Source organism: Notolepis coatsorum, assembly GCF_963971535.1.
Source record: "Notolepis coatsorum genome assembly, chromosome: 16".
Lineage (NCBI taxonomy): Eukaryota > Metazoa > Chordata > Actinopteri > Aulopiformes > Paralepididae > Notolepis > Notolepis coatsorum.
Window position 1 is genome coordinate 108852009 of NC_140180.1, and position 26468 is coordinate 108878476.

Below are 26468 nucleotides of genomic sequence, written 5' to 3' on the forward strand. Positions count from 1 at the left end.
GTACAATACAGTACGGCTCAATACATACAATTGTTAAGGGGATGCAGACCTGAGAAAGACGTTTGTCTTGTTTCCATCAGGGTCCCCCATTTTCATTTCATATAGACATTTATGACATACACAACATACATGACATTTATGGCATAGGGACATATAGGTATTTAGTACTGATACATTTGTGACATAAGCGGTACTCAAATATACAGTACTGTTACCCCTAGATCCTGACAGAGTATATACATATGATGGGGAGGGGACTGTACATTAGGAGGGGGTGGGAGGGTGGGAGGGAAATATACATACGGCGGGGAGGAGACTGTCTATTAGGAGGTGGTGGGGGTTTTGGGCATTTACGGTGGCCAGTTTCGAATTGCAGCCTCCCGTAGGTGCTCTTTAAGAGCGGTTTTGAATGTGGGCAGGGATTCACATTCCTTTACAGCTTTGGGTAGGGCGTTCCACATTGTTGTGGCATAATTGCGAAACGTGTTTAGTCCCTTGCTTGAGCCGAATCTGGGTTTAACATGATTTGTTGAGCTTCCTCTGGTGTAGTGGTTGTGGTATTCACTGACCTTTGGGAAGTATTTTGACATGTACATGGGCACCTCGGTCGTATAGTGTATCTTGAAGACCAGGCCCATTGCAAGTCGTCTACTCTAAGCCATCCTAGGTTGTCAAAGTGGGCAGGGGTGAGGTGGGTTCTGGGGTTCAGGTCAAGTAGTAGTCTGACCAGTTTGTTTTGTGATGTTTGTAATTTTGTTTTAAGCGCCTTTGAGGTGCTTTGGTACCATGAGGTGCACGCATAGTCATAGTACCCTTGAATGAGTGCTCCTGCCAGAGTCTTCAGGGTATTCTTGTTTACCAGAGAGGAGATCCGGTACAAGAATCTAGTTCGTTGGTTGACTTTTTTTATTACATTGGATGCCATTTTGTCACAGGAAAGATTTGCCTCTAGGATGGAACCCAGGTAGGTAATTTCGTCTTTCCTTGTGACAATATTGTCACCCACTGTAACTGAGAAGCCGTCGGTCTTGCTGAGTTTGTTATTTGAACCGAAGAGAATGGACTCTGTTTTGCCCATGTGTAATGATAGTTTGTTATCAGCGAGCCATATGCAGATTTTGCCTAGTTCCGAGCTGAGGGTTTTTTCAACCTGCAATTTGTTCTTGTCAGAGACCAGCAGGGCTGAGTCGTCCGCAAACAGGAACAAGTTGCAGTCACAGGCTGACGACATGTCATTTGCATAAATTAGGAAGAGTAGCGGTCCTAGTATGCTTCCTTGTGGAACACCACAGCTCACTGTGAGGGGGGGGATAGGGTACCGTTTACCGCCACCATCTGTTCTCTCCCCTTCAGGTAGGATTGCATCCAGCTCACTGATAAACTATCAAAACCAATTGCTTTTAGCTTGTCAATCAGAATGGAGTGATTGACAGTGTCGAAGGCCTTTTGTAGGTCCAGCATGACTATGCCGCAGTATTTGCCCGCGTCCACCTCTTGTTTGATGTGGTCGTTCAAATAGAGAAGGCATGTGTCAGTGGAGTGGGACGTTCTGAAGCCAGATTGGAATTCGTAGATTAGATTTTTTTCCGCCAGGTACTTTTCGACCTGTTCGTAGACTATTTTCTCCATGACTTTCAAGATGGAGGTAAGAATAGAAACAGGGCGGTAGTTGCCTGGGTCTAATTTGCTGCCCTTTTTGTGCAGAGGGGTCACTCTCGCAATTTTGAAGTCCTTGGGGACGTGCCCCTGTTTTATAGAGGTTTATTATGTGTGTGATGACTGGGGTGATGGCGGCTGCTGCGTCTCTGAGGAATTTGGAGGGGATGTTGTCATGGCCAGTGGCCTTGTTAGGTTGGAGGGCGCACATTTTTTTGAGTACCTCATCGGTTGTTACCATTTCAAGTTTGAAGTAGTCTTTGTGGACCCCTAGGTTTTTGTAGTATGCTACTATGTGTTCTACCCCATAATGCCCTGAGTGGGAGGGTAGTTTGTTTACCAGTGTTGTGGCTATGTTTGTGAAGAAGATGTTTAAGTAATTGGCTACATCCAGCTTGTCTGTGATGAGCGTGTTGTCCGTCTTTATGTTTATGTTTGAGAATCTGGTTAAGTTTTTTACTGCAGCCTAGTTGATTATTGAGTAATTTCCAAAGTTCGCGGGGTTTGTTTTTGTTTTCCTCAGTTTTGTCATTGATGAAATTTCTTTTTGCGGTTCTGATCATGGTGTTTACGTCATTTCTTAGTCTGTTTCTTTGGATTTTTAGTTCAACCACGTGGGCTTGGAGTTCACTGTTTGAGCTATTGGAAAGCTTTGTCTGACTTTTATGAAGTTCAGAGCATTTTTTGTCTCTGGTTTTCATAGCGGCCAGTATTTCAGTGTGTATCCATGCCTCAGCGCGATTTTTAACCCTGGTGGTTCTTATGGGTGCCATGTTGTTGAGTATTGCTGTGAATTTGGTTTTGAATCCAAGCCATGTTTCTTCAACCTGTGTACCACTGAGTTCATCTGACCAGTCCAAGCTCCCCAGTTCTAGGTTAAAGGCCTCTCTAGAGTAAACACGTTTCGCAATTATGCCACATCAATGTGGAACGCCCTACCCAAAGCTGTAAAGGAATGTGAATCACTACCCACATTCAAAACCGCTCTTAAAGAACACCTACGGGAGGCTGCAATTCGAAACTGGCCACCGTAAATGTCCAAAACCCCCACCCCCTCCTAATAGACAGTCTCCTCCCCACCGCATGTATATATTCTCTCCCCGCCGTATGTATATTTCTCTCCCACCCCCTCCAAATGTACAGTCTCCACCCCACCGTATGTATATTTCTCTCCCACCCACCCCCTCCTAATGTACAGTCCCCTCCCCATCATATGTATATACTCTGTCAGGATCTATGGGTAACAGTACTGTATATTTGAATACAGTTTATGTCACAAATGTATCAGTACTAAATACCTGTATGTCCATAAATGTCGATATGAATTGAAAATGGGGGACCCTGATGTAAACAAGACAAAAGTCTTTCTCTGGTCTGCATCCCCTTAACAATTGTGTATTGAGCCGTACTGTATGGTACCCATTCTGCAATCTGTTAAATAAAGTTCTCATTCACCAATGGCAGCCATGTTGGAAGAAAAATAACTACACAAACATTCCTTACAAGGCCTCTATTAAATTGAACCTCTTCTCAAATAAACTTTGACTACTAAATTACTATAAGAGGCTTCTACTGTTAAGTGTATTAGTGATAATACTCCTTCCAGTTTGAGTTTAACTGGTCTTCAGTATAGTACTTAGTTGTTGAAGTCATTACATAAAGATGAATTACCCCAAGGGGATCAATAAAGGAATACCTTATCTTAAATGGTTCTCTGGGTCAATACCATTCTCAATCTCATACTTAATGCTCTTTTTTTAATCGAATATAAACAATGACATTAGCAATAAGAAAAATAATAAACAGAACAAAACATAAAACAAATTTAAACGTATACTATTGCAGACAGAATAGACTATTCCTCCCCCTCCAGGACGCCTCATTGCTTTTACCAAACGGTTCGTGCGTTTTGTGAATCTGATTGGCCACTGACGTTTCTGGTCATGTGACATGTGCGCCCAATCGTGTGACGGCAAGTTCTTTGGACGGTTAAGCTTAGAGTTTGTCTTAGAGCAGGGCGATAGAGTTTATACTCTAACCTTAACCAGTGATAAACTAGGCGTTAGGTCGTTTGCAGGCTGTTCGACGCGGAAATGGGCTAAGACACTGCTCGTCATGCGATTGGGCGCACATGTCACATGACTAGAAACGTGCGCGGCCAATCAGAGCGCAAAACGGGAACGCGGAAACACGAACCATTTGGTAAAAGCATAGACGCCTCCAGGACCACCTCCCGGTCCGCTCTGCCACCAGGTTGTGGACCAAAGCAGCCAAGCAGGGGTGGAAGCATGCAGACACCGAGAGGGTCGGTCCATCTGTCCCAGGTCACTGGAAGGACTACACTGACACAAAACAGCAATACACAGAACACGTATATCAATGCACTTGTAGAGTCAAAGGTTTTAAAGGTCTATATACAATTCCAAAACAGTTTAGAGCATTGGTCCAAGGACCCCATGGTTGATATACAAGACCCTGTGGACCAGGGACCACGCCTTAGAAGATATTGGTTGTTAAATATGGCCAAATATAATAAAACTGCATGGAAATAACATGAATCATGTGACCTCGCTTGGCTAAAGCAGCGGCTCCCACTGTAGAAACATAAGCATGCATTGACAGAATGCAAATAATGATTTTTATTATCAATTTACAGATTGGATGACAAACACCTGACATTTTTCAATGAACCTTCACAAGCCACAAATCCTTGGAATGGCCTAGATCTTGGTAGAAAAGTTGAATAAGGCAGTGATTATCCTTGAGGCTACAATAGGTCATTTAATACAGTTGAAGTCAAATATAATAAAAACATGAAAATAAAACAAATGAAAACAGTGAAGTCGCCATATTTAAAAGGGCTACTATAGGGAGCAACGGCATCATCACACATCAATACATCCACACAAGTCTCAGCTTTCCAGTCACGCCCACTGTATGCAGCTCCAAGACGGTTTAGGGACCACAATGTGCCGAAATAGGAAGAATATAATTAAAATGTATTATTCCGATACCTTGAGGTAAAAAGATCAGGAAAATCCTTTGAAAATAGCCAATTTCTCCCATCATTTTGCTTAGCTTTGTAGCAACATGAAACCTTTTTGCTGGTTAGCTATAGCATCACATGGCCGGCAGCGTACATACCGGTTACTCTCTGCATCTGGACCTCTATAGAAATATACATCAGGAGTCAAATATACAACAACAACAGTCGAGAAGAAGAAGACGATGAAAATGAATAATTACAAAATGTATTTCAGCATTTCCCCAACTATCATCTTCAGGTTCCTCAGTCAGGATATGATATACCTCCAGCTACTGCTAGAGGAATAATAGTGTGGATATTAAGAGTATCACCTCTTTGAGCTGCACATGTAATCTCCATATTCCTTCACATGTGCAGCTCTAATATACACATTAATATCAGAACCTCAACATGTAAAAGCCCCGCCCATCTCTCCTGAGCGACAGGTGAAGTCAAACAACAACAACAACAACAACAACAACAGACACTATAAACATGGCCGGCTCCTGGAGGAGGTTATTTGGGTGCACAGACGGGGGGCAGAACCCGGCGTGAGTTGGTGCGCACCCAGGGGTGCTCCATGACGCTCTGCAGCGGGAGCCGCATGGGGGGGTTGTGGCGCAGCAGCCTGGTGATCAGGTCCTTGGCGCCGTCACACACCACCGTGGGGAAGTGCAGGTCCACCTGGAGGAGAGACAGCAGGGAGGCATCACGTTTACACTAGGGCTGGGACTTTATCGCATTCATTTAGATTAATTAACTACCGAAACAATTAAGTAAAAAAGAAAATTATGGATTTAATCGCATGATGATTTTTCTTTATCGTGTAAGAATGTTACCTTTCAAAGGAGACCAGACTCAAGCATGTGCTATAAGTATAAAGTATAATAAATCACAAATAACTTTTTTTCTTAATCTGGTTTGTTCATAATAAAAAAAATAAAAATAAAAAAAAAATGTTCTGGAATGTACTGCGTTTTACTTTTACCTCGAAAGTGCTTGAGTTTACAAAAGGTCCTTTGCGCTATATATATATATTATTCCTAAAATTGCTGCACTTTGTTAAAAATTGCATTGATCTGTGTAGTAGCTAATACAGGATTTTGCTGCTAAACGCATGTATATTCATTGATTCACTCGTATACCAAAATTCATTTGAATTGAACATTTTTGCTTTTCCCATAACATTTTGATATGCGATTAATTTTGATTAATTAACTATAAAGTTTCAAATAAATTCGATTAAAACTTTTAATTGAGTGCCACCACTAGTTTACACCATTTAATCTAGTGACTCTTGGTCTCTACCTCTCCTCTCCCCAGGGCTGTGTGCTGAGCCCCTTGCTGTACTCCCTCTACACCCATGACTGTAGTCCTGCCCACCCAGAAAACATCATCAAATTTGCTGACGACACGACAGTGTTTGGACTTATTGCAGGGGGGGGGGGGGGATGAGTCTGCATACAGAGATGAGGTCCTGAAACTAACAGCGTGGTGTTCGGTGAATAACCTAAGCACTGAACACCACAAAAACCAAGGAGCTCATCTTTGACTTCAGGAAGAACAGTGTAGACCCCACCCCCCCTCTGCATCAACGGCGAGGATGTGGAGAGATACGTTTGTACTGTGAACAGTGTGTGTGTGTGGTCTCACCTTGGTGATTCTACTGTGAACAGTGTGTGTGTGGTCTCACCTTGGTGATTCTACTGTGAACACTGGTCTCACCTTGGTGATTCTACTGTGAACAGTGTGTGTGTGGTCTCACCTTGGTGATTCTACTGTGAACACTGTGTGTGTGGTCTCACCTTGGTGATTCTACTGTGAACACTGTGTGTGTGGTCTCACCTTGGTGATTCTGAACACAGTGTGGTCTCACCTTGGTGATTCTACTGTGAACACTGTGTGTGTGGTCTCACCTTGGTGATTCTGAGTGTGGTCTCACCTTGGTGATTCTACTGTGAACACTGTGTGTGGTCTCACCTTGGTGATTCTGAACACAGTGTGGTCTCACCTTGGTGATTCTACTGTGAACACTGTGGTCTCACCTTGGTGATTCTACTGTGAACTAGGGGTGGGACGATACATCGATCCAGATCGATATATCGATCTATTATCAATAATCAAATAGGATCGATGCCACGTAAAAAGATCGATTCATATTGCGATACTCTTATTTTGAAAATCCGGCGACGGCGACGTCATCGCCCCGCGCCCAGTGTTGTGAAACTCAAACTCCGTTTAAAGGGGAACTATCTTATAAATGGCCTTTTTGAGTGTTTAGCATTGTTTCCTAGCTATGTGAACTTATATTAATATGATCTATGTCTCAAAATTCTCATATTGGCGCATTCTTCCAATTCTCCTCTCACAATATTCACCCTCACTGAACCGAGTCATTTGAAAATGTGCCCTATATGTGATGTCAGAAAGACACTGCTGCATGTTAATGTTCAGGCGGGGCCGGCCCGGCGCAGTGGTTTAGGAGCCCAGGCTGCATGTTAATGTTCAGGCGGGGCCGGCCCGGCGCAGTGGTTTAGGAGCCCAGGCTGCATGTTAATGTTCAGGGGGGCCGGCCCGGCGCAGTGGTTTAGGAGCCCAGGCTGCATGTTAATGTTCAGGGGGGCCGTATAGCGCAGTGGTTTAGGAGCCCAGGCTGCATGTTAATGTTCAGGGGGGCCGGCCCGGCGCAGTGGTTTAGGAGCCCAGGCTCAAAACAGCTCGAGATCTTGAGGTAGAAAAATGCTGTTTTTGAGGACTTGATTAGAAATACAAAACAATGAATAAAAAAAATATATATATTACAGAAGTGTTCCATAGACTCACAGGAATTGTGTAAAAGTGCCCAAATAGTGAAAGAAATAGTAAAATAGTTCCCCTTTAACATCAACAGCTGCCAGTAGCGTCTAGAGCGTCACTACTAGAGCAAGACTAGTGTGCCTATTCTGTGACCCAAAACATGTCCCTGCTGTTTTATTCCACAACGGGTCCAATGCATCTAACCTGCTTTGCAATCCTCGTCACTCCATTATGCCCACGTCGCGTTAAAGATCGAAGATAACGTTACTTTAGCGTGAGCTAACAAGCTAACCCAGAGCCATAGGCAGAGAGAAGTGGGGTCTGGGAGGGTGCATTCTCGGGATAGCCCCACTAACAGGATCTGGCCAGTACTGCACCTTGGGACTCCCAATATGCTTTTCCAACCAAAATACAGCTCTGTGACAGTGAATAGGATATTAATATCGAGAAAAAAAAGAAATGAACCAAAAACAGTGAACAGGAGGTCTATTTGTATTAAAAACAATAGATTGTTTTTCATTTAAATGTCTGGAAGAGCTCAAAAATAAAAATGTCATGATATTTCCATTGCCTTTTTTGTTTGTTGATTTAAATGTTACTGATTGTATTAAATGGGCACATAATATCGTCTCATATCGATTGCAGGCACCTGAATCGAATTGTATCGTGGCAGACTGTGTGATATCGGATAATATCGTATCGTTGTCCAAAGAATCGATATCGTATCGTATCGTGATTAAACTGGTGATTCCCACCCCTACTGTGAACACTGTGGTCTCACCTTGGTGATTCTACTGTGAACACTGTGGTCTCACCTTGGTGATTCTACTGTGAACACTGTGTGTGGTCTCACCTTGGTGATTCTACTGTGAACACTGTGTGTGGTCTCACCTTGGTGATTCTACTGTGAACACTGTGGTCTCACCTTGGTGATTCTACTGTGAACACTGTGGTCTCACCTTGGTGATTCTACTGTGAACACTGTGTGTGGTCTCACCTTGGTGATTCTACTGTGAACACTGTGTGTGGTCTCACCTTGGTGATTCTACTGTGAACACTGTGTGTGGTCTCACCTTGGTGATTCTACTGTGAACACGGTGTGTGGTCTCACCTTGGTGATTCTACTGTGAACACTGTGGTCTCACCTTGGTGATTCTACTGTGAACACTGTGTGTGGTCTCACCTTGGTGATTCTACTGTGAACACTGTGTGTGGTCTCACCTTGGTGATTCTACTGTGAACACTGTGGTCTCACCTTGGTGATTCTACTGTGAACACTGTGGTCTCACCTTGGTGATTCTACTGTGAACACTGTGTGTGGTCTCACCTTGGTGATTCTACTGTGAACACTGTGGTCTCACCTTGGTGATTCTACTGTGAACACTGTGTGTGGTCTCACCTTGGTGATTCTACTGTGAACACTGTGTGTGTGGTCTCACCTTGGTGATTCTACTGTGAACACTGTGTGTGGTCTCACCTTGGTGATTCTACTGTGAACACTGTGGTCTCACCTTGGTGATTCTACTGTGAACACTGTGTGTGGTCTCACCTTGGTGATTCTACTGTGAACACTGTGTGTGGTCTCACCTTGGTGATTCTACTGTGAACACTGTGTGTGTGGTCTCACCTTGGTGATTCTACTGTGAACACGGTGTGTGGTCTCACCTTGGTGATTCTACTGTGAACAGTGTGTGTGTGGTCTCACCTTGGTGATTCTACTGTGAACACTGTGTGTGTGGTCTCACCTTGGTGATTCTACTGTGAACACTGTGTGTGGTCTCACCTTGGTGATTCTACTGTGAACACGGTGTGTGGTCTCACCTTGGTGATTCTACTGTGAACACTGTGTGTGGTCTCACCTTGGTGATTCTACTGTGAACACTGTGTGTGGTCTCACCTTGGTGATTCTACTGTGAACACGGTGTGTGGTCTCACCTTGGTGATTCGTTTGTATGTGTCCGTGTGGCTTTCCGTCTCGAACGGGGGTTTCCCCACCAAGCACTCGTAGCAGAGGACTCCGATGCACCACAGGTCCACCTTCTCGTCGTGCGTGCGGCTCTCCACCATCTCTGGGGGCAGGTAGTCCAGGGTGCCGCACATGGTGCGCCGCCTGTGGATTTCACAACACGCGTTGAGAATTGAACGGACGACGCTACGGCCGTGTGGACCAGGCCCATTTAGAAGCTGCAGTTTCCCTGTCGTGTGGACCAGATCCATTTAGAAGCTGCAGTTTACCTCTACCATGTGGACCAGGTCCATTTAAAAGCTGCAGTTTACCTCTACCATGTGGACCAGGTGCATTTAGAAGCTGCAGTTTACCTCTACCATGTGGACCAGGTCCATTTAGAAGCTGCAGTTTACCTCTACCATGTGGACCAGGTCCATTTAGAAGCTGCAGTTTACCTCCACCATGTGGACCAGGTCCATTTAGAAGCTGCAGTTTACCTCTACCATGTGGACCAGGTCCATTTAGAAGCTGCAGTTTACCTCTACCATGTGGACCAGGTCCATTTAGAAGCTGCAGTTTACCTCTACCATGTGGACCAGGTCCATTTAGAAGCTGCAGTTTACCTCTACCATGTGGACCAGGTCCATTTAAAAGCTGCAGTTTACCTCTACCATGTGGACCAGGTCCATTTAAAAGCTGCAGTTTACCTCTACCATGTGGACCAGGTCCATTTAAAAGCTGTAGACTTTCAAGTACTTTTCCAAGCACAAGTTTTCATTTTAAAAGGGCATCTAGGATAAAATTCACTTTTAAATGCGTTTTGTTTAACCTGTTCTACCCGTGGAATATTTTCGCCTGAAATATATACCTAGGTAAATGGAATATTGCTCCACTTCTACAAGGTCCATTTGCATATTCTTGGTATCTAGGGACATCTATGGACCTCAGGGAATGTATTCAGTGTCATAATTATGTGTCTATTTGTGTCTATTACTAGGCTTGCTTAAATTGTGATGAAACAAAGGAGAATATGAATTATGATTTTTCTTTGCATCTTTGACAGTGAATAACACCATGATAATAATGACCAAACTTTAAAAACTGCAACTGATCTCGTTCAGTACCCTCTTGAGATCATGTGTATAAAAAAATCGAAGGAAATTAATAAAGGGAAGATGATTAAACCGAAGGTTCTGTAGATACAGTACTGAATTCTCCCTATCCGGACCAATGCCATTTGAAATATTATTATAGAATATGATGCTTATAAATTACCTTATTATAGCCAATTCGCACATTTATATATATATTATCTTTCAAATGCCCGAGTTCAATTTGGATTTAGTATCACCAGGCATGCATAAGAATAATTTTCCCCACAGTGCAACCGTTTTTAAACTAATTTCAGATCCAATTGTTCCTACATGCTAACAATAGGGAAGAGAAACTAAGTGTCAAAAACGTTACCTTTTGTGGCTTATTATCCCGAATAATAACAGTTATTGAAGTAATTCATACAGAGCTCTGAACCTTGAACCCCATATAATCTTCCAGGAAGTGTAGTTCGGAAAAATGCCAACACTGATCGACAGCTATTGCTAAACTAACGTATTGATGATGATATACATTCTAAATGCTTTTGTGACATGTTAGTGATGTTAAAACGTTTGATATTAAAATCGCAAAATGTATGCAACACTTGATTTATGACCAGATGCCATTTTGGGACCGGTACCGGTCCCCTCGGGTGGAACAGGTTCAATACAAAATTCTTGATTCAGACATTTATCATGGATGAACAACACTTTCAATGTGAATGGTTGATTTGAATTTCAAGGACTTTTTCAAATCAAGACCTTGTTAAAAAATGGGCTGTTTAAGGAATTCCAGGCCTTCAAATATCAAGCACTTTAAGGACCTTATGCGAACCCTGTATAATAACGTTGGCGTGTCCCTTTAATACCATTTGTTGAGACCGTAGGAACAAAATGTACACGTTAAAGTGGGTGGGAAGTGAGAGGGGGGGTCTGTGGGCTCCTCACCTCAGGGAGGGCGCGTGGACAGACCAGCCAAAGTCTGCGATCTTCAGCTCCCCACGGAACCCGAGCAGCAGGTTCTCCGGCTTGATGTCCCGGTGGATCACCTTCCTCTCGTGGCAGTAGAGCAGCGCGTCGGCCAGCTCCTCCATGTACTGAGGAGACAGACAGACAGACTGAGGGTCAGACAGACAGCTCCTCCATGTACTGAGGAGACAGACAGACAGACTGTCAGACAGACAGCTCCTCATGTACTGAGGAGACAGACAGACACACTGAGGGTCAGACAGACAGCTCCTCATGTACTGAGGAGACAGACAGACACACTGAGGGTCAGGCAGACAGCTCCTCCATGTACTGAGGAGACAGACACACACTGAGGGTCAGACAAACCAGGCTGTTCCTCACACTAGCTCCAGCTAGTTAGCCACAAACCATGCTGTTCCTCACACTAGCTCCAGCTAGTTAGCCACAAACCATGCTGTTCCTCACACTAGCTCCATCTAGTTAGCCACAAACCAGGCTGTTCCTCACACTAGCTCCAGCTAGTTAGCCACAAACCATGTTGTTCCTCACACTAGCTCCAGCTAGTTAGCCACAAACCATGCTGTTCCTCACACTAGCTCCAGCTAGTTAGCCACAAACCATGCTGTTCCTCACACTAGCTCCAGCTAGTTAGCCTCAAACCTGTTCCTCACACTAGCTCCAGCTAGTTAGCCTCAAACATGTTCCTCACACTAGCTCCAGCTAGTTAGCCACAAACCTGTTCCTCACACTAGCTCCAGCTAGTTAGCCACAAACCATGCTGTTCCTCACACTAGCTCCAGCTAGTTAGCCACAAACCACGCTGTTCCTCACACTAACTCCAGCTAGTTAGCCACAAACCAGGCTGTTCCTCACACTAGCTCCAGCTAGTTAGCCACAAACCATGCTGTTCCTCACACTAGCTCCATCTAGTTAGCCACAAACCAGGCTGTTCCTCACACTAGCTCCAGCTAGTTAGCCACAAACCATGCTGTTCCTCACACTAGCTGCAGCTAGTTAGCCACAAACCATGCTGTTCCTCACACTAGCTCCAGCTAGTTAGCCTCAAACCTGTTCCTCACACTAGCTCCAGCTAGTTAGCCACAAACCAGGCTGTTCCTCACACTAGCTCCAGCTAGTTAGCCTCAAACCTGTTCCTCACACTAGCTCCAGCTAGTTAGCCACAAACCAGGCTGTTCCTCACACTAGCTCCAGCTAGTTAGCCTCAAACCTGTTCCTCACACTAGCTCCAGCTAGTTAGCCACAAACCAGGCTGTTCCTCACACTAGCTCCAGCTAGTTAGCCACAAACCATGCTGTTCCTCACACTAGCTCCAGCTAGTTAGCCACAAACCATGCTGTTCCTCACACTAGCTCCATCTAGTTAGCCACAAACCATGCTGTTCCTCACACTAGCTCCAGCTAGTTAGCCACAAACCAGGCTGTTCCTCACACTAGCTTCATCTAGTTAGCCACAAACCATGCTGTTCCTCACACTAGCTCCAGCTAGTTAGCCACAAACCATGCTGTTCCTCACACTAGCTCCAGCTAGTTAGCCACAAACCAGGCTGTTCCTCACACTAGCTCCAGCTAGTTAGCCACAAACCAGGCTGTTCCTCACACTAGCTCCAGCTAGTTAGCCACAAACCAGGCTGTTCCTCACACTAGCTCCATCTAGTTAGCCACAAACCAGGCTGTTCCTCACACTAGCTCCAGCTAGTTAGCCACAAACCAGGCTGTTCCTCACACTAGCTCCAGCTAGTTAGCCACAAACCAGGCTGTTCCTCACACTAGCTCCAGCTAGTTAGCCAGAAACTATGCTGTTCCTCACACTAGCTCCAGCTAGTTAGCCACAAACCATGCTGTTCCTCACACTAGCTCCAGCTAGTTAGCCACAAACCTGTTCCTCACACTAGCTCCAGCTAGTTAGCCACAAACCATGCTGTTCCTCACACTAGCTCCAGCTAGTTAGCCTCAAACCTGTTCCTCACACTAGCTCCAGCTAGTTAGCCTCAAACCTGTTCCTCACACTGGATCCAGCTAGTTAGCCACAAACCTGTTCCTCACACTAGCTCCAGCTAGTTAGCCACAAACCATGCTGTTCCTCACACTAGCTCCAGCTAGTTAGCCTCAAACCTGTTCCTCACACTAGCTCCAGCTAGTTAGCCTCAAACCTGTTCCTCACACTAGCTCCAGCTAGTTAGCCACAAACCAGGCTGTTCCTCACACTAGCTCCAGCTAGTTAGCCACAAACCATGCTGTTCCTCACACTAGCTCCAGCTAGTTAGCCACAAACCAGGCCGTTCCTCACACTAGCTCCAGCTAGTTAGCCATAAACCATGCTGTTCCTCACACTAGCTCCAGCTAGTTAGCCACAAACCAGGCTGTTCCTCACACTAGCTCCAGCTAGTTAGCCACAAACCATGCTGTTCCTCACACTAGCTCCAGCTAGTTAGCCACAAACCATGCTGTTCCTCACACTAGCTCCAGCTAGTTAGCCACAAACCATGCTGTTCCTCACACTAGCTCCAGCTAGTTAGCCACAAACCAGGCTGTTCCTCACACTAGCTCCAGCTAGTTAGCCACAAACCATGCTGTTCCTCACACTAGCTCCAGCTAGTTAGCCACAAACCATGCTGTTCCTCACACTAGCTCCAGCTAGTTAGCCTCAAACCTGTTCCTCACACTAGCTCCAGCTAGTTAGCCTCAAACCTGTTCCTCACACTAGCTCCAGCTAGTTAGCCACAAACCATGCTGTTCCTCACACTAACTCCAGCTAGTTAGCCACAAACCAGGCTGTTCCTCACACTAGCTCCAGCTAGTTAGCCACAAACCATGCTGTTCCTCACACTAGCTCCATCTAGTTAGCCACAAACCAGGCTGTTCCTCACACTAGCTCCAGCTAGTTAGCCACAAACCATGCTGTTCCTCACCAGTGATGCCACAGATTACTTGTAAAAGTAATCCGATTACTGATTACTGATTACTCCTTTAAAAAGTAATCCAAGTTACTTTACTGATTACTTGATTATCAGAGTAACTTAGTTACTTTGAAAGTAACTAGGTTACGAAGTCGTCGTTCCCCCAACAGTTTTTTTTAAACGCTTTATTGAAAGTGCATAAATTGTTTTTAACTTGTTTCTCTGCACATAACGTAAATTGTTAAACTAGTGCTTCAGCTTCTGTACCATCAAGTATGGTAAAGCAACAGTCTATGATGCTCACAGCATTAGAGCAGCCAGCCAGTGGTTTTACAAAACCAGTGTATCCATTCACATCTAACAAATGCAGGCTGAACTATTCAATTATATCAACTGTAACTATTAAATTGTTTTTATAAATGTCTCTCTATAAACATACAAGCAGTCTCTCTTTAACATGTAAATTAACTGTAAATCTGGCAAATAAGAGCTTTTCTCTCTCTCTCTCTCTCTCTCACCCCTCTCTCTCTCTCTCTCTCTCTCTCTCTCTCTCTCACCCCTCTCTCTCTCACCCCTCTCTCTCTCTCTCTCTCTCTCTCACCCCATGCCTCTTTCTCTCCAACCCCACCCAGACAGCCTACATCTCTAATATAATAATAATAATAATAATAATAATAATAATAATAATAATAATAATAATAATAATAATAATAATAATTATTATTATTATTATAATATAATCCCTTCTCTCCCTCTCTGTGTGTATGTGTGTGCGCGTGTGTGCGTGTGCTTGTGCTTGTGTGTGTGTGTGTGTGTGTGTGTGTGTGTGTGTGTGTGTGTCTCTCTCCCCTCTCTCTGTCACTCGTGTTCTCCCACCTGAAGAACTGTGGGAGAGCATTAGAGCAGCCAGCCAGTGGTTTTACAAAACCAGTGTATCCATTCACATCTAACAAATGCAGGCTGAACTATTCAATTATATCAACTGTAACTATTAAATTGTTTTTATAAATGTCTCTCTAGTCTTCTTGCGGTTTCACTTCGTTTAGACAAGCGTTTTGGGGTGGAATTCTCAGACGAATCCAACGGAGCCCTGCTGTCAGACGATTGGCGCATATGTCACATGACGTGCTGTGAAGACCCGCCCTACTCTGCCTCTGATTCGCAGACTGTGGATGGGGAATGTGATTGGGCCAAAGCAGAGTCACTCACAGACAGAGAGTCCAGTCACGCCGCGAGGACACATTCTTGTGTAACCCTTTCACTGCCACACCACGTCACTCCCAAATAAGAAAAACAGCTCAAAAATGTATTTTTGACTGTCGAAAACGAAATAAAATACTGCATTCCGCATGCATTATGAATTTATGATGAGATAGTAACGAAATAGTAATGCACAGCCACTTGGACAAGTAACTGCAATCAGATTACTGGCTTTTAAAGATTAACGCGTTAGATTACTATTTTCGGGGGAAAGTAATCAGATTACAATAACGCGTTACTTAGTAACGCGTTACCGGCATCACTGTTCCTCACACTAGCTCCAGCTAGTTAGCCTCAAACCTGTTCCTCACACTAGCTCCAGCTAGTTAGCCTCAAACCTGTTCCTCACACTAGCTCCAGCTAGTTAGCCACAAACCATGCTGTTCCTCACACTAGCTCCAGCTAGTTAGCCTCAAACCTGTTCCTCACACTAGCTCCAGCTAGTTAGCCACAAACCATGCTGTTCCTCACACTAGCTCCAGCTAGTTAGCCTCAAACCTGTTCCTCACACTAGCTCCAGCTAGTTAGCCACAAACCATGCTGTTCCCCACACTAGCTCCATCTAGTTAGCCACAAACCAGGCTGTTCCTCACACTAGCTCCAGCTAGTTAGCCACAAACCAGGCTGTTCCTCACACTAGCTCCAGCTAGTTAGCCACAAACCTGTTCCTCACACTAGCTCCAGCTAGTTAGCCACAAACCAGGCTGTTCCTCACACTAGCTCCAGCTAGTTAGCCTCAAACCTGTTCCTCACACTAGCTCCAGCTAGTTAGCCACAAACCAGGCTGTTCCTCACACTAGCTCCATCTAGTTAGCCACAAACCATGCTGTTCCTCACACTAGCTCCAGCTAGTTAGCCACAAACCATGCTGTTCCTCACACTAGCTCCAGCTAGTTAGCCACAAACCAGGCTGTTCCTCACACTAGCTCCAGCTAGTTAGCCACAAACCATGCTGTTCCTCACACTAGCTCCAGCTAGTTAGCCACAAACCAGGCTGTTCCTCACACTAGCTCCAGCTAGTTAGCCACAAACCAGGCTGTTCCTCACACTAGCTCCAGCTAGTTAGCCACAAACCTGTTCCTCACACTAGCTCCAGCTAGTTAGCCACAAACCAGGCTGTTCCTCACACTAGCTCCAGCTAGTTAGCCTCAAACCTGTTCCTCACACTAGCTCCAGCTAGTTAGCCACAAACCAGGCTGTTCCTCACACTAGCTCCATCTAGTTAGCCACAAACCATGCTGTTCCTCACACTAGCTCCAGCTAGTTAGCCACAAACCATGCTGTTCCTCACACTAGCTCCAGCTAGTTAGCCACAAATCAGGCTGTTCCTCACACTAGCTCCAGCTAGTTAGCCACAAACCATGCTGTTCCTCACACTAGCTCCAGCTAGTTAGCCACAAACCAGGCTGTTCCTCACACTAGCTCCAGCTAGTTAGCCACAAACCAGGCTGTTCCTCACACTAGCTCCAGCTAGTTAGCCACAAACCTGTTCCTCACACTAGCTCCAGCTAGTTAGCCACAAACCAGGCTGTTCCTCACACTAGCTCCAGCTAGTTAGCCACAAACCAGGCTGTTCCTCACACTAGCTCCATCTAGTTAGCCACAAACCATGCTGTTCCTCACACTAGCTCCAGCTAGTTAGCCACAAACCATGCTGTTCCTCACACTAGCTCCAGCTAGTTAGCCACAAACCAGGCTGTTCCTCACACTAGCTCCAGCTAGTTAGCCACAAACCATGCTGTTCCTCACACTAGCTCCAGCTAGTTAGCCACAAACCATGCTGTTCCTCACACTAGCTCCAGCTAGTTAGCCTCAAACCTGTTCCTCACACTAGCTCCAGCTAGTTAGCCTCAAACCTGTTCCTCACACTAGCTCCAGCTAGTTAGCCACAAACCATGCTGTTCCTCACACTAACTCCAGCTAGTTAGCCACAAACCAGGCTGTTCCTCACACTAGCTCCAGCTAGTTAGCCACAAACCATGCTGTTCCTCACACTAGCTCCATCTAGTTAGCCACAAACCAGGCTGTTCCTCACACTAGCTCCAGCTAGTTAGCCACAAACCATGCTGTTCCTCACACTAGCTCCAGCTAGTTAGCCTCAAACCTGTTCCTCACACTAGCTCCAGCTAGTTAGCCACAAACCATGCTGTTCCTCACACTAGCTCCAGCTAGTTAGCCACAAACCAGGCTGTTCCTCACACTAGCTCCAGCTAGTTAGCCACAAACCACGCTGTTCCTCACACTAGCTCCAGCTAGTTAGCCACAAACTATGCTGTTCCTCACACTAGCTGCAGCTAGTTAGCCACAAACCATGCTGTTCCTCACACTAGCTCCAGCTAGTTAGCCTCAAACCTGTTCCTCACACTAGCTCCAGCTAGTTAGCCACAAACCAGGCTGTTCCTCACACTAGCTCCAGCTAGTTAGCCACAAACCATGCTGTTCCTCACACTAGCTCCAGCTATTTAGCCACAAACCAGGCTGTTCCTCACACTAGCTCCAGCTAGTTAGCCACAAACCATGCTGTTCCTCACACTAGCTCCAGCTAGTTAGCCACAAACCAGGCTGTTCCTCACACTAGCTCCAGCTAGTTAGCCACAAACCCGTTCCTCACACTAGCTCCAGCTAGTTAGCCACAAACCTGTTCCTCACACTAGCTCCAGCTAGTTAGCCACAAACCAGGCTGTTCCTCACACTAGCTCCAGCTAGTTAGCCTCAAACCTGTTCCTCACACTAGCTCCAGCTAGTTAGCCACAAACCAGGCTGTTCCTCACACTAGCTCCATCTAGTTAGCCACAAACCATGCTGTTCCTCACACTATCTCCAGCTAGTTAGCCACAAACCATGCTGTTCCTCACACTAGCTCCAGCTAGTTAGCCACAAACCAGGCTGTTCCTCACACTAGCTCCAGCTAGTTAGCCACAAACCATGCTGTTCCTCACACTAGCTCCAGCTAGTTAGCCACAAACCATGCTGTTCCTCACACTAGCTCCAGCTAGTTAGCCTCAAACCTGTTCCTCACACTAGCTCCAGCTAGTTAGCCTCAAACCTGTTCCTCACACTAGCTCCAGCTAGTTAGCCTCAAACCTGTTCCTCACACTAGCTCCAGCTAGTTAGCCACAAACCATGCTGTTCCTCACACTAACTCCAGCTAGTTAGCCACAAACCAGGCTGTTCCTCACACTAGCTCCAGCTAGTTAGCCACAAACCATGCTGTTCCTCACACTAGCTCCATCTAGTTAGCCACAAACCAGGCTGTTCCTCACACTAGCTCCAGCTAGTTAGCCACAAACCATGCTGTTCCTCACACTAGCTCCAGCTAGTTAGCCTCAAACCTGTTCCTCACACTAGCTCCAGCTAGTTAGCCACAAACCATGCTGTTCCTCACACTAGCTCCAGCTAGTTAGCCACAAACCAGGCTGTTCCTCACACTAGCTCCAGCTAGTTAGCCACAAACTATGCTGTTCCTCACACTAGCTGCAGCTAGTTAGCCACAAACCATGCTGTTCCTCACACTAGCTCCAGCTAGTTAGCCTCAAACCTGTTCCTCACACTAGCTCCAGCTAGTTAGCCACAAACCAGGCTGTTCCTCACACTAGCTCCAGCTAGTTAGCCACAAACCAGGCTGTTCCTCACACTAGCTCCAGCTATTTAGCCACAAACCAGGCTGTTCCTCACACTAGCTCCAGCTAGTTAGCCACAAACCATGCTGTTCCTCACACTAGCTCCAGCTAGTTAGCCACAAACCAGGCTGTTCCTCACACTAGCTCCAGCTAGTTAGCCACAAACCAGGCTGTTCCTCACACTAACTCCAGCTAGTTAGCCACAAACCAGGCTGTTCCTCACACTAGCTCCAGCTAGTTAGCCACAAACCAGGCTGTTCCTCACACTAGCTCCAGCTAGTTAGCCTCAAACCATGCTGTTCCTCACACTAGCTCCAGCTAGTTAGCCACAAACCAGGCTGTTCCTCACACTAGCTCCAGCTAGTTAGCCACAAACCATGCTGTTCCTCACACTAGCTCCAGCTAGTTAGCCACAAACCATGCTGTTCCTCACACTAGCTCCATCTAGTTAGCCTCAAACCTGTTCCTCACACTAGCTCCAGCTAGTTAGCCTCAAACATGTTCCTCACACTAGCTCCAGCTAGTTAGCCTCAAACCTGTTCCTCACACTAGCTCCAGCTAGTTAGCCACAAACCATGCTGTTCCTCACACTAGCTCCAGCTAGTTAGCCTCAAACCTGTTCCTCACACTAGCTCCAGCTAGTTAGCCACAAACCATGCTGTTCCTCACACTAGCTCCATCTAGTTAGCCACAAACCATGCTGTTCCTCACACTAGCTCCATCTAGTTAGCCACAAACCAGGCTGTTCCTCACACTAGCTCCAGCTAGTTAGCCACAAACCAGGCTGTTCCTCACACTAGCTCCAGCTAGTTAGCCACAAACCTGTTCCTCACACTAGCTCCAGCTAGTTAGCCACAAACCAGGCTGTTCCTCACACTAGCTCCAGCTAGTTAGCCTCAAACCTGTTCCTCACACTAGCTCCAGCTAGTTAGCCACAAACCAGGCTGTTCCTCACACTAGCTCCATCTAGTTAGCCACAAACCATGCTGTTCCTCACACTAGCTCCATCTAGTTAGCCACAAACCATGCTGTTCCTCACACTAGCTCCATCTAGTTAGCCACAAACCATGCTGTTCCTCACACTAGCTCCATCTAGTTGGCCACAAACCAGGCTGTTCCTCACACTAGCTCCAGCTAGTTAGCCACAAACCATGCTGTTCCTCACACTAGCTCCAGCTAGTTAGCCACAAACCACGCTGTTCCTCACACTAGCTCCAGCTAGTTAGCCACAAACTATGCTGTTCCTCACACTAGCTCCAGCTAGTTAGCCACAAACCAGGCTGTTCCTCACACTAGCTCCAGCTAGTTAGCCACAAACCATGCTGTTCCTCACACTAGCTCCAGCTAGTTAGCCACAAACTATGCTGTTCCTCACACTAGCTCCAGCTAGTTAGCCACAAACCAGGCTGTTCCTCACACTAGCTCCAGCTAGTTAGCCACAAACCATGCTGTTCCTCACACTAGCTCCAGCTAGTTAGCCACAAACTATGCTGTTCCTCACACTAGCTCCAGCTAGTTAGCCACAAACCATGCTGTTCCTCACACTAGCTCCAGCTAGTTAGCCACAAACCAGGCTGTTCCTCACACTAGCTCCAGCTAGTTAGCCACAAACCAGGCTGTTCCTCACACTAACTTAGCCACAAACCAGGCTGTTCCTCACACTAGCTCCAGCTAGTTAGCCACAAACCAGGCTGTTCCTCACACTAGCTCCAGCTAGTTAGCCACAAACCATGCTGTTCCTCACACTAGCTCCAGCTAGTTAGCCTCAAACCTGTTCCTCACACTAGCTCCAGCTAGTTAGCCACAAACCAGGCTGTTCCTCACACTAGCTCCAGCTAGTTAGCCACAAACCATGCTGTTCCTCACACTAGCTCCAGCTAGTCAGGAACAGCATGGATTGGGCTGATAATGGACTATATCGCCCATCACTAGTGGCTAAGGTTCCAAAAATCACAACCATCCCCTTGTTAAAAAAAAAGTAATTCTACAAAATGTTGGTTTTTAAGAGGTTTCTTACCGTGGCTGTGCGCTGGTCATCAAATCGGCCACACTTCTGCAGCTCCTTGTACATCTCCCCTCGCGGGGCGTACTCCAGGATCAGGAAGACCCGGGTGCGGTCATGGAAGTAGTTGAAGAAGCGCAGGATGTTAGGGTGCCTGAGAGAGGAGAGAGGACATGATGTTAGGGTGCCTGAGAGAGGAGAGAGGACATGATGTTAGGGTGCCTGAGAGAGGAGAGAGGACATGATGTTAGGGTGCCTGAGAGAGGAGAGAGGACATGGTGAATAAACACTAACGTGAGGTGGGACTGGATCTAGAGATAATAAACACTAACCTGAGGTGAGACTGGATCTAGAGAGATAATAAACACTAACGTGAGGTGGGACTGGATCTAGAGATAATAAACACTAACCTGAGGTGAGACTGGATCTAGAGATAATAAACACTAACCTGAGGTGGGACTGGATCTAGAGATAATAAACACTAACCTGAGGTGGGACTGGATCTAGAGATAATAAACACTAACCTGAGGTGAGACTGGATCTAGAGATAATAAACACTAACCTGAGGTGGGACTGGATCTAGAGATAATAAACACTAACCTGAGGTGGGACTGGATCTAGAGAGATAATAAACACTAACCTGAGGTGGGACTGGATCTAGAGATATAATAAACACTAACCTGAGGTGGGACTGGATCTAGAGATAATAAACACTAACCTGAGGTGAGACTGGATCTAGAGATAATAAACACTAACCTGAGGTGAGACTGGATCTAGAGATAATAAACACTAACCTGAGGTGGGACTGGATCTAGAGATAATAAACACTAACCTGAGGTGGGACTGGATCTAGAGATAATTAACACTAACCTGAGGTGGGACTGGATCTAGACATAATAAACACTAACCTGAGGTGGGACTGGATCTAGAGATATAATAAACACTAACCTGAGGTGGGACTGGATCTAGAGATAATAAACACTAACCTGAGGTGGGACTGGATCTAGAGATAATAAACACTAACCTGAGGTGGGACTGGATCTAGAGATAATAAACACTAACCTGAGGTGGGACTGGATCTAGAGATAATAAACACTAACCTGAGGTGGGACTGGATCTAGAGAGATAATAAACAACTAACCTGAGGTGGGACTGGATCTAGAGAGATAATAAACACTAACCTGAGGTGGGACTGGATCTAGAGAGATAATAAACACTAACCTGAGGTGGGACTGGATCTAGAGAGATAATAAACACTAACCTGAGGTGGGACTGGATCTAGAGAGATAATAAACACTAACCTGAGGTGGGACTGGATCTAGAGAGATAATAAACACTAACCTGAGGTGAGACTGGATCTAGAGAGATAATAAACACTAACCTGAGGTGGGACTGGATCTAGAGAGATAATAAACACTAACCTGAGGTGCGACTGGATCTAGAGAGATAATAAACACTAACCTGAGGTGGGACTGGATCTAGAGATAATAAACACTAACCTGAGGTGGGACTGGATCTAGAGAGATAATAAACACTAACCTGAGGTGGGACTGGATCTAGAGATAATAAACACTAACCTGAGGTGGGACTGGATCTAGAGAGATAATAAACACTAACCTGAGGTGGGACTGGATCTAGAGAGATAATAAACACTAACCTGAGGTGGGACTGGATCTAGAGAGATAATAAACACTAACCTGAGGTGGGACTGGATCTAGAGAGATAATAAACACTAACCTGAGGTGGGACTGGATCTAGAGATAATAAACACTAACCTGAGGTGGGACTGGATCTAGAGAGATAATAAACACTAGTCTGAGGTGAGACTGGATCTAGAGAGATAATAAACAGTAACCTGAGGTGGGACTGGATCTAGAGATAATAAACACTAACCTGAGGTGGGACTGGATCTAGAGAGATAATAAACACTAACCTGAGGTGGGACTGGATCTAGAGATAATAAACACTAACCTGAGGTGGGACTGGATCTAGAGAGATAATAAACACTAACCTGAGATGGGACTGGATCTAGAGAGATAATAAACACTAACCTGAGGTGGGACTGGATCTAGAGATAATAAACACTAACCTGAGGTGGGACTGGATCTAGAGAGATAATAAACACTAGTCTGAGGTGGGACTGGATCTAGAGATAATAAACACTAACCTGAGGTGGGACTGGATCTCTATCTCCCTCCTCAGCTGATGCTCCACCCCCTCCTTCTCCAGCTGGGACTTGAACAGAACCTTCAGGGCCACAATGTGCTGCCGACTCTTCTCCCTCGCCAGGTAGACGTTGCCAAACTTGCCCTTCCCCAGGGGTCGACCCACATCAAAGTCTTGGATGGAGAATTTCCTGGATGAACACAGGAATCATAGTATTATACCGTAAATCCTCTAATAGTGGAGGGTACTCGAATAAAGGACGGGCCTCTTATAATGGCCGGGGTTTGATACATGGAGACAAATACAGGCCGGCTTCCAATATAAGTGCCGTGATATAGAATGAGATAAACTCTTGCCAATGCCAATCAAGTGCTGCCTCCCGCTACGCTGACTACATTAACGTGTCCCTCTCGTTAGCATTAGCATTAGCGTTAGCTAACGTTGTTGTCATATCTAGATCTGTGGTGTCAGCTGGATGACGTTGACTTCGTTTGCAAACGTTAACGTTCGCTATCTATATGGCGTTGGCAGGCGAGGCTGGCGTTGTCCAGTTGACACATTACAGATCATGATGCTATGATAGCGTTAGTAGCTAAAGCTATTGCCTGCAATGTTATCAACAAGATAGTAGTCGAGAAGGTACAACACGCTACATCGTCCCCGGACCCCGCAACCTATAGACAGTTCCAACTTCAGTGTGTGAATTACGTTAATCCACCAGTTTCACCCTGACAAAGCAAATACTCATGTGATCTGTATATGTTTATGTCTAAATAAAATCAATCAATCTTCACACACAAATCTTTTTTTCTCGCACAGGACGGGGGCTATCGCAGTAAATTCATTCATTGCCGACAGATTTTTTCATAGTGAAATGCGAATGAAGGGTTGAAATCACTACTCGCAAGGTTGCCCCCAAATATTATTTTCCACTCGCACGGGCCAAATTAAGGGGCAATTTGCGATAACCTCGTCGCAGTGTACAGCCCTGATGAGGCGGTGGTAAAGACCGTCCTCCTACGGTGTGCCATGTACTAGTGACCTCTGGCACCAGGTATTGGTCATCCCGCAGCAGAGACACTTATCAGTTGAAATAGTATTTGGTTTGGCTCCTTGTGTTTTAGTAGTTAGTAATTGTTTCTAGATTAGAAGGACAATTAGGGGCCGGTGTAAGAGCCAAAGCTATATATATTTAGGTTATTGTATTATATGAATGTTTTAATATTGATAGGATTCAGATAAAGTCATTGAACCGTCGTATTGGTCATAATAGAGCATTCTAGAACATAGAACATTCTAGAACGTTTGTGGTGATGTCATAATAGACTTTCTAGAACATAAAACATTCTGGAACCACAGTATGACATCATAATAGAACGTCCTGGAACATTCGTGATGGCACCGTATGATGTCATAACCAAACCTTCTAGAACATTTGTGTCTCTATAAGCTGACGTTCTCTCAGAACAGCAGTATCCATATTCAACCGGACTGAACGGATGGACTCAACAATGGACTGAAGCCGGGAACCAGCAAGTGGATTTACGGATTTCACATTACGAAGGAATTTTCATGTGTCGAGTCGGCAGTGATTTTGGAGACTGGGAAAATACAGTTTTGTTACTAATGTGAGGGCCTCACAATACTTTTTTATTGGGCGTATAAACATTTTGTTCTTATTATACTAATAATGTAGGCTTATATTTCATTTTCTGGACAGTAGATGGCAGTAATCATACTCAGCTGTCTCAGTCTTGTTGTTGTACCAGCAAATAAGTACTTTACTTCCTGACTCCTTCACATAGAAAGAAATCAGTAACTGTTGGGAAATGAACCTTTATTATTCAGAATTTGTATATTTCAGACATTTTTGCATGGTATATTATATTCGAAAGACACGTGCGTCAAAGTTAGATAATTATTTAGCATAGCATATTCCATATTAAGACCAGGTAGCCTGTGAGCTATAAAATTAGTAAGGAATATCATCACCATACCAGCGTATTATTTTGCGAATCCAAATACATTTGTTCACACTTCGCAGAGACAGCTGCGAAATGCATCGGAGAGGAGTGGGTGCGGGAGCTATTGCCAAAAAGAAGCTGGCAGAGGCCAGGTATAAGGAAAGAGGTAATGTTCTTGCTGAAGATCAAATTAAGCAGATGTCAAAACAACTGGATACATTCAAGTCTAACCTGGAGGAATTTGCCAGCAAGCACAAACAAGAGATCCGCAAGAGTTCCAAGTTCCGGGTACAGTTTCAGGAGATGTGCGCCACCATTGGCGTTGATCCACTTGCCTCTGGTAAAGGATTTTGGTCTGAGATGCTCGGTGTGGGGGACTTCTATTATGAGCTGGGCGTACAGATTATTGAAGTGTGTCTTGCGCTCAAACACAGAAATGGAGGGCTGATTACACTGGATGAACTCCATCACCGAGTGTTGAAGGGAAGGGGGAAATATGCTCAGGATGTAAGCCAAGATGACTTGGTGAGAGCCATAAAGACGCTGAAAGTAATGGGGAACGGCTTTGGGATGATCCCTGTCGGCGGGTCTTATCTGGTGCAGTCAGTACCAGCAGAACTCAACATGGACCACACTGTGGTTCTACAGCTGGCCGAGAAGAAGGGCTATGTCACAGTGAGCGAGATCAAGGCTAATCTGAAATGGGAGAAAGAACGGGCTTGTCACGTGCTAGATCACTTGCTGAAGGAGGGCTTGGCTTGGCTGGATTCTCAAGCCCCAGGGGAACCACAGTACTGGCTGCCAGCGCTCTTCTCAGAACTGACTTCCCGTGATGTCGCACGCGAGGAGGCCAATCAGATGACCCCTTAAAAAACGGATGACTTAGGACTTGGGGATGCTTGTTTGTAAACAAATTTTCTTGTAAAGGGAGATGGGTCACTTGATGGGACTCTTGGCTGCTCTCACCAGGGGTTACCACCAGGCAATCAATTCTCCGCCTGAGAGATTTTACAGGCGTCAAAGGAGGAATCTCTGCCAAGCGGACTTCTTG

At 45.5% G+C, this 26468-nt stretch overlaps 2 protein-coding genes across 3 annotated transcripts in view; one reads left to right on the top strand and one right to left on the bottom strand.

The window, feature by feature from the left end:
* Positions 1 to 3432: 3432 nt before the first annotated feature.
* The window catches only part of aurkb (aurora kinase B), a 34694-nt gene continuing 11658 nt past the window's right edge, over positions 3433 to 26468 (bottom strand). The window contains exons 1-5 of one of the 2 annotated variants that reach the window (XM_084331526.1): positions 21736 to 21748; positions 21303 to 21441; positions 11468 to 11616; positions 9413 to 9587; positions 3433 to 5365 (exon numbers count right to left, since the gene is read on the bottom strand). In XM_084331526.1, coding sequence (XP_084187652.1) covers positions 5198 to 5365; positions 9413 to 9587; positions 11468 to 11616; positions 21303 to 21356 — 546 coding nt within the window. In that variant the 5' untranslated portion in view covers positions 21357 to 21441; positions 21736 to 21748 and the 3' untranslated portion in view covers positions 3433 to 5197. Of the gene's footprint in view, positions 5366 to 9412; positions 9588 to 11467; positions 11617 to 21302; positions 21442 to 21735; positions 21749 to 23454; positions 23644 to 26468 lie in introns of those variants that run through there. The other variant, XM_084331525.1, reaches the window with a different exon arrangement.
* On the top strand, positions 25511 to 26287 carry LOC311242557 (vacuolar-sorting protein SNF8-like; the record flags this gene model as incomplete). Its single annotated transcript, XM_084331527.1, has 1 exon — positions 25511 to 26287. The coding sequence occupies one exon, from the start codon at positions 25511 to 25513 to the stop codon at positions 26285 to 26287; it is 777 nt and encodes a 258-aa protein (XP_084187653.1).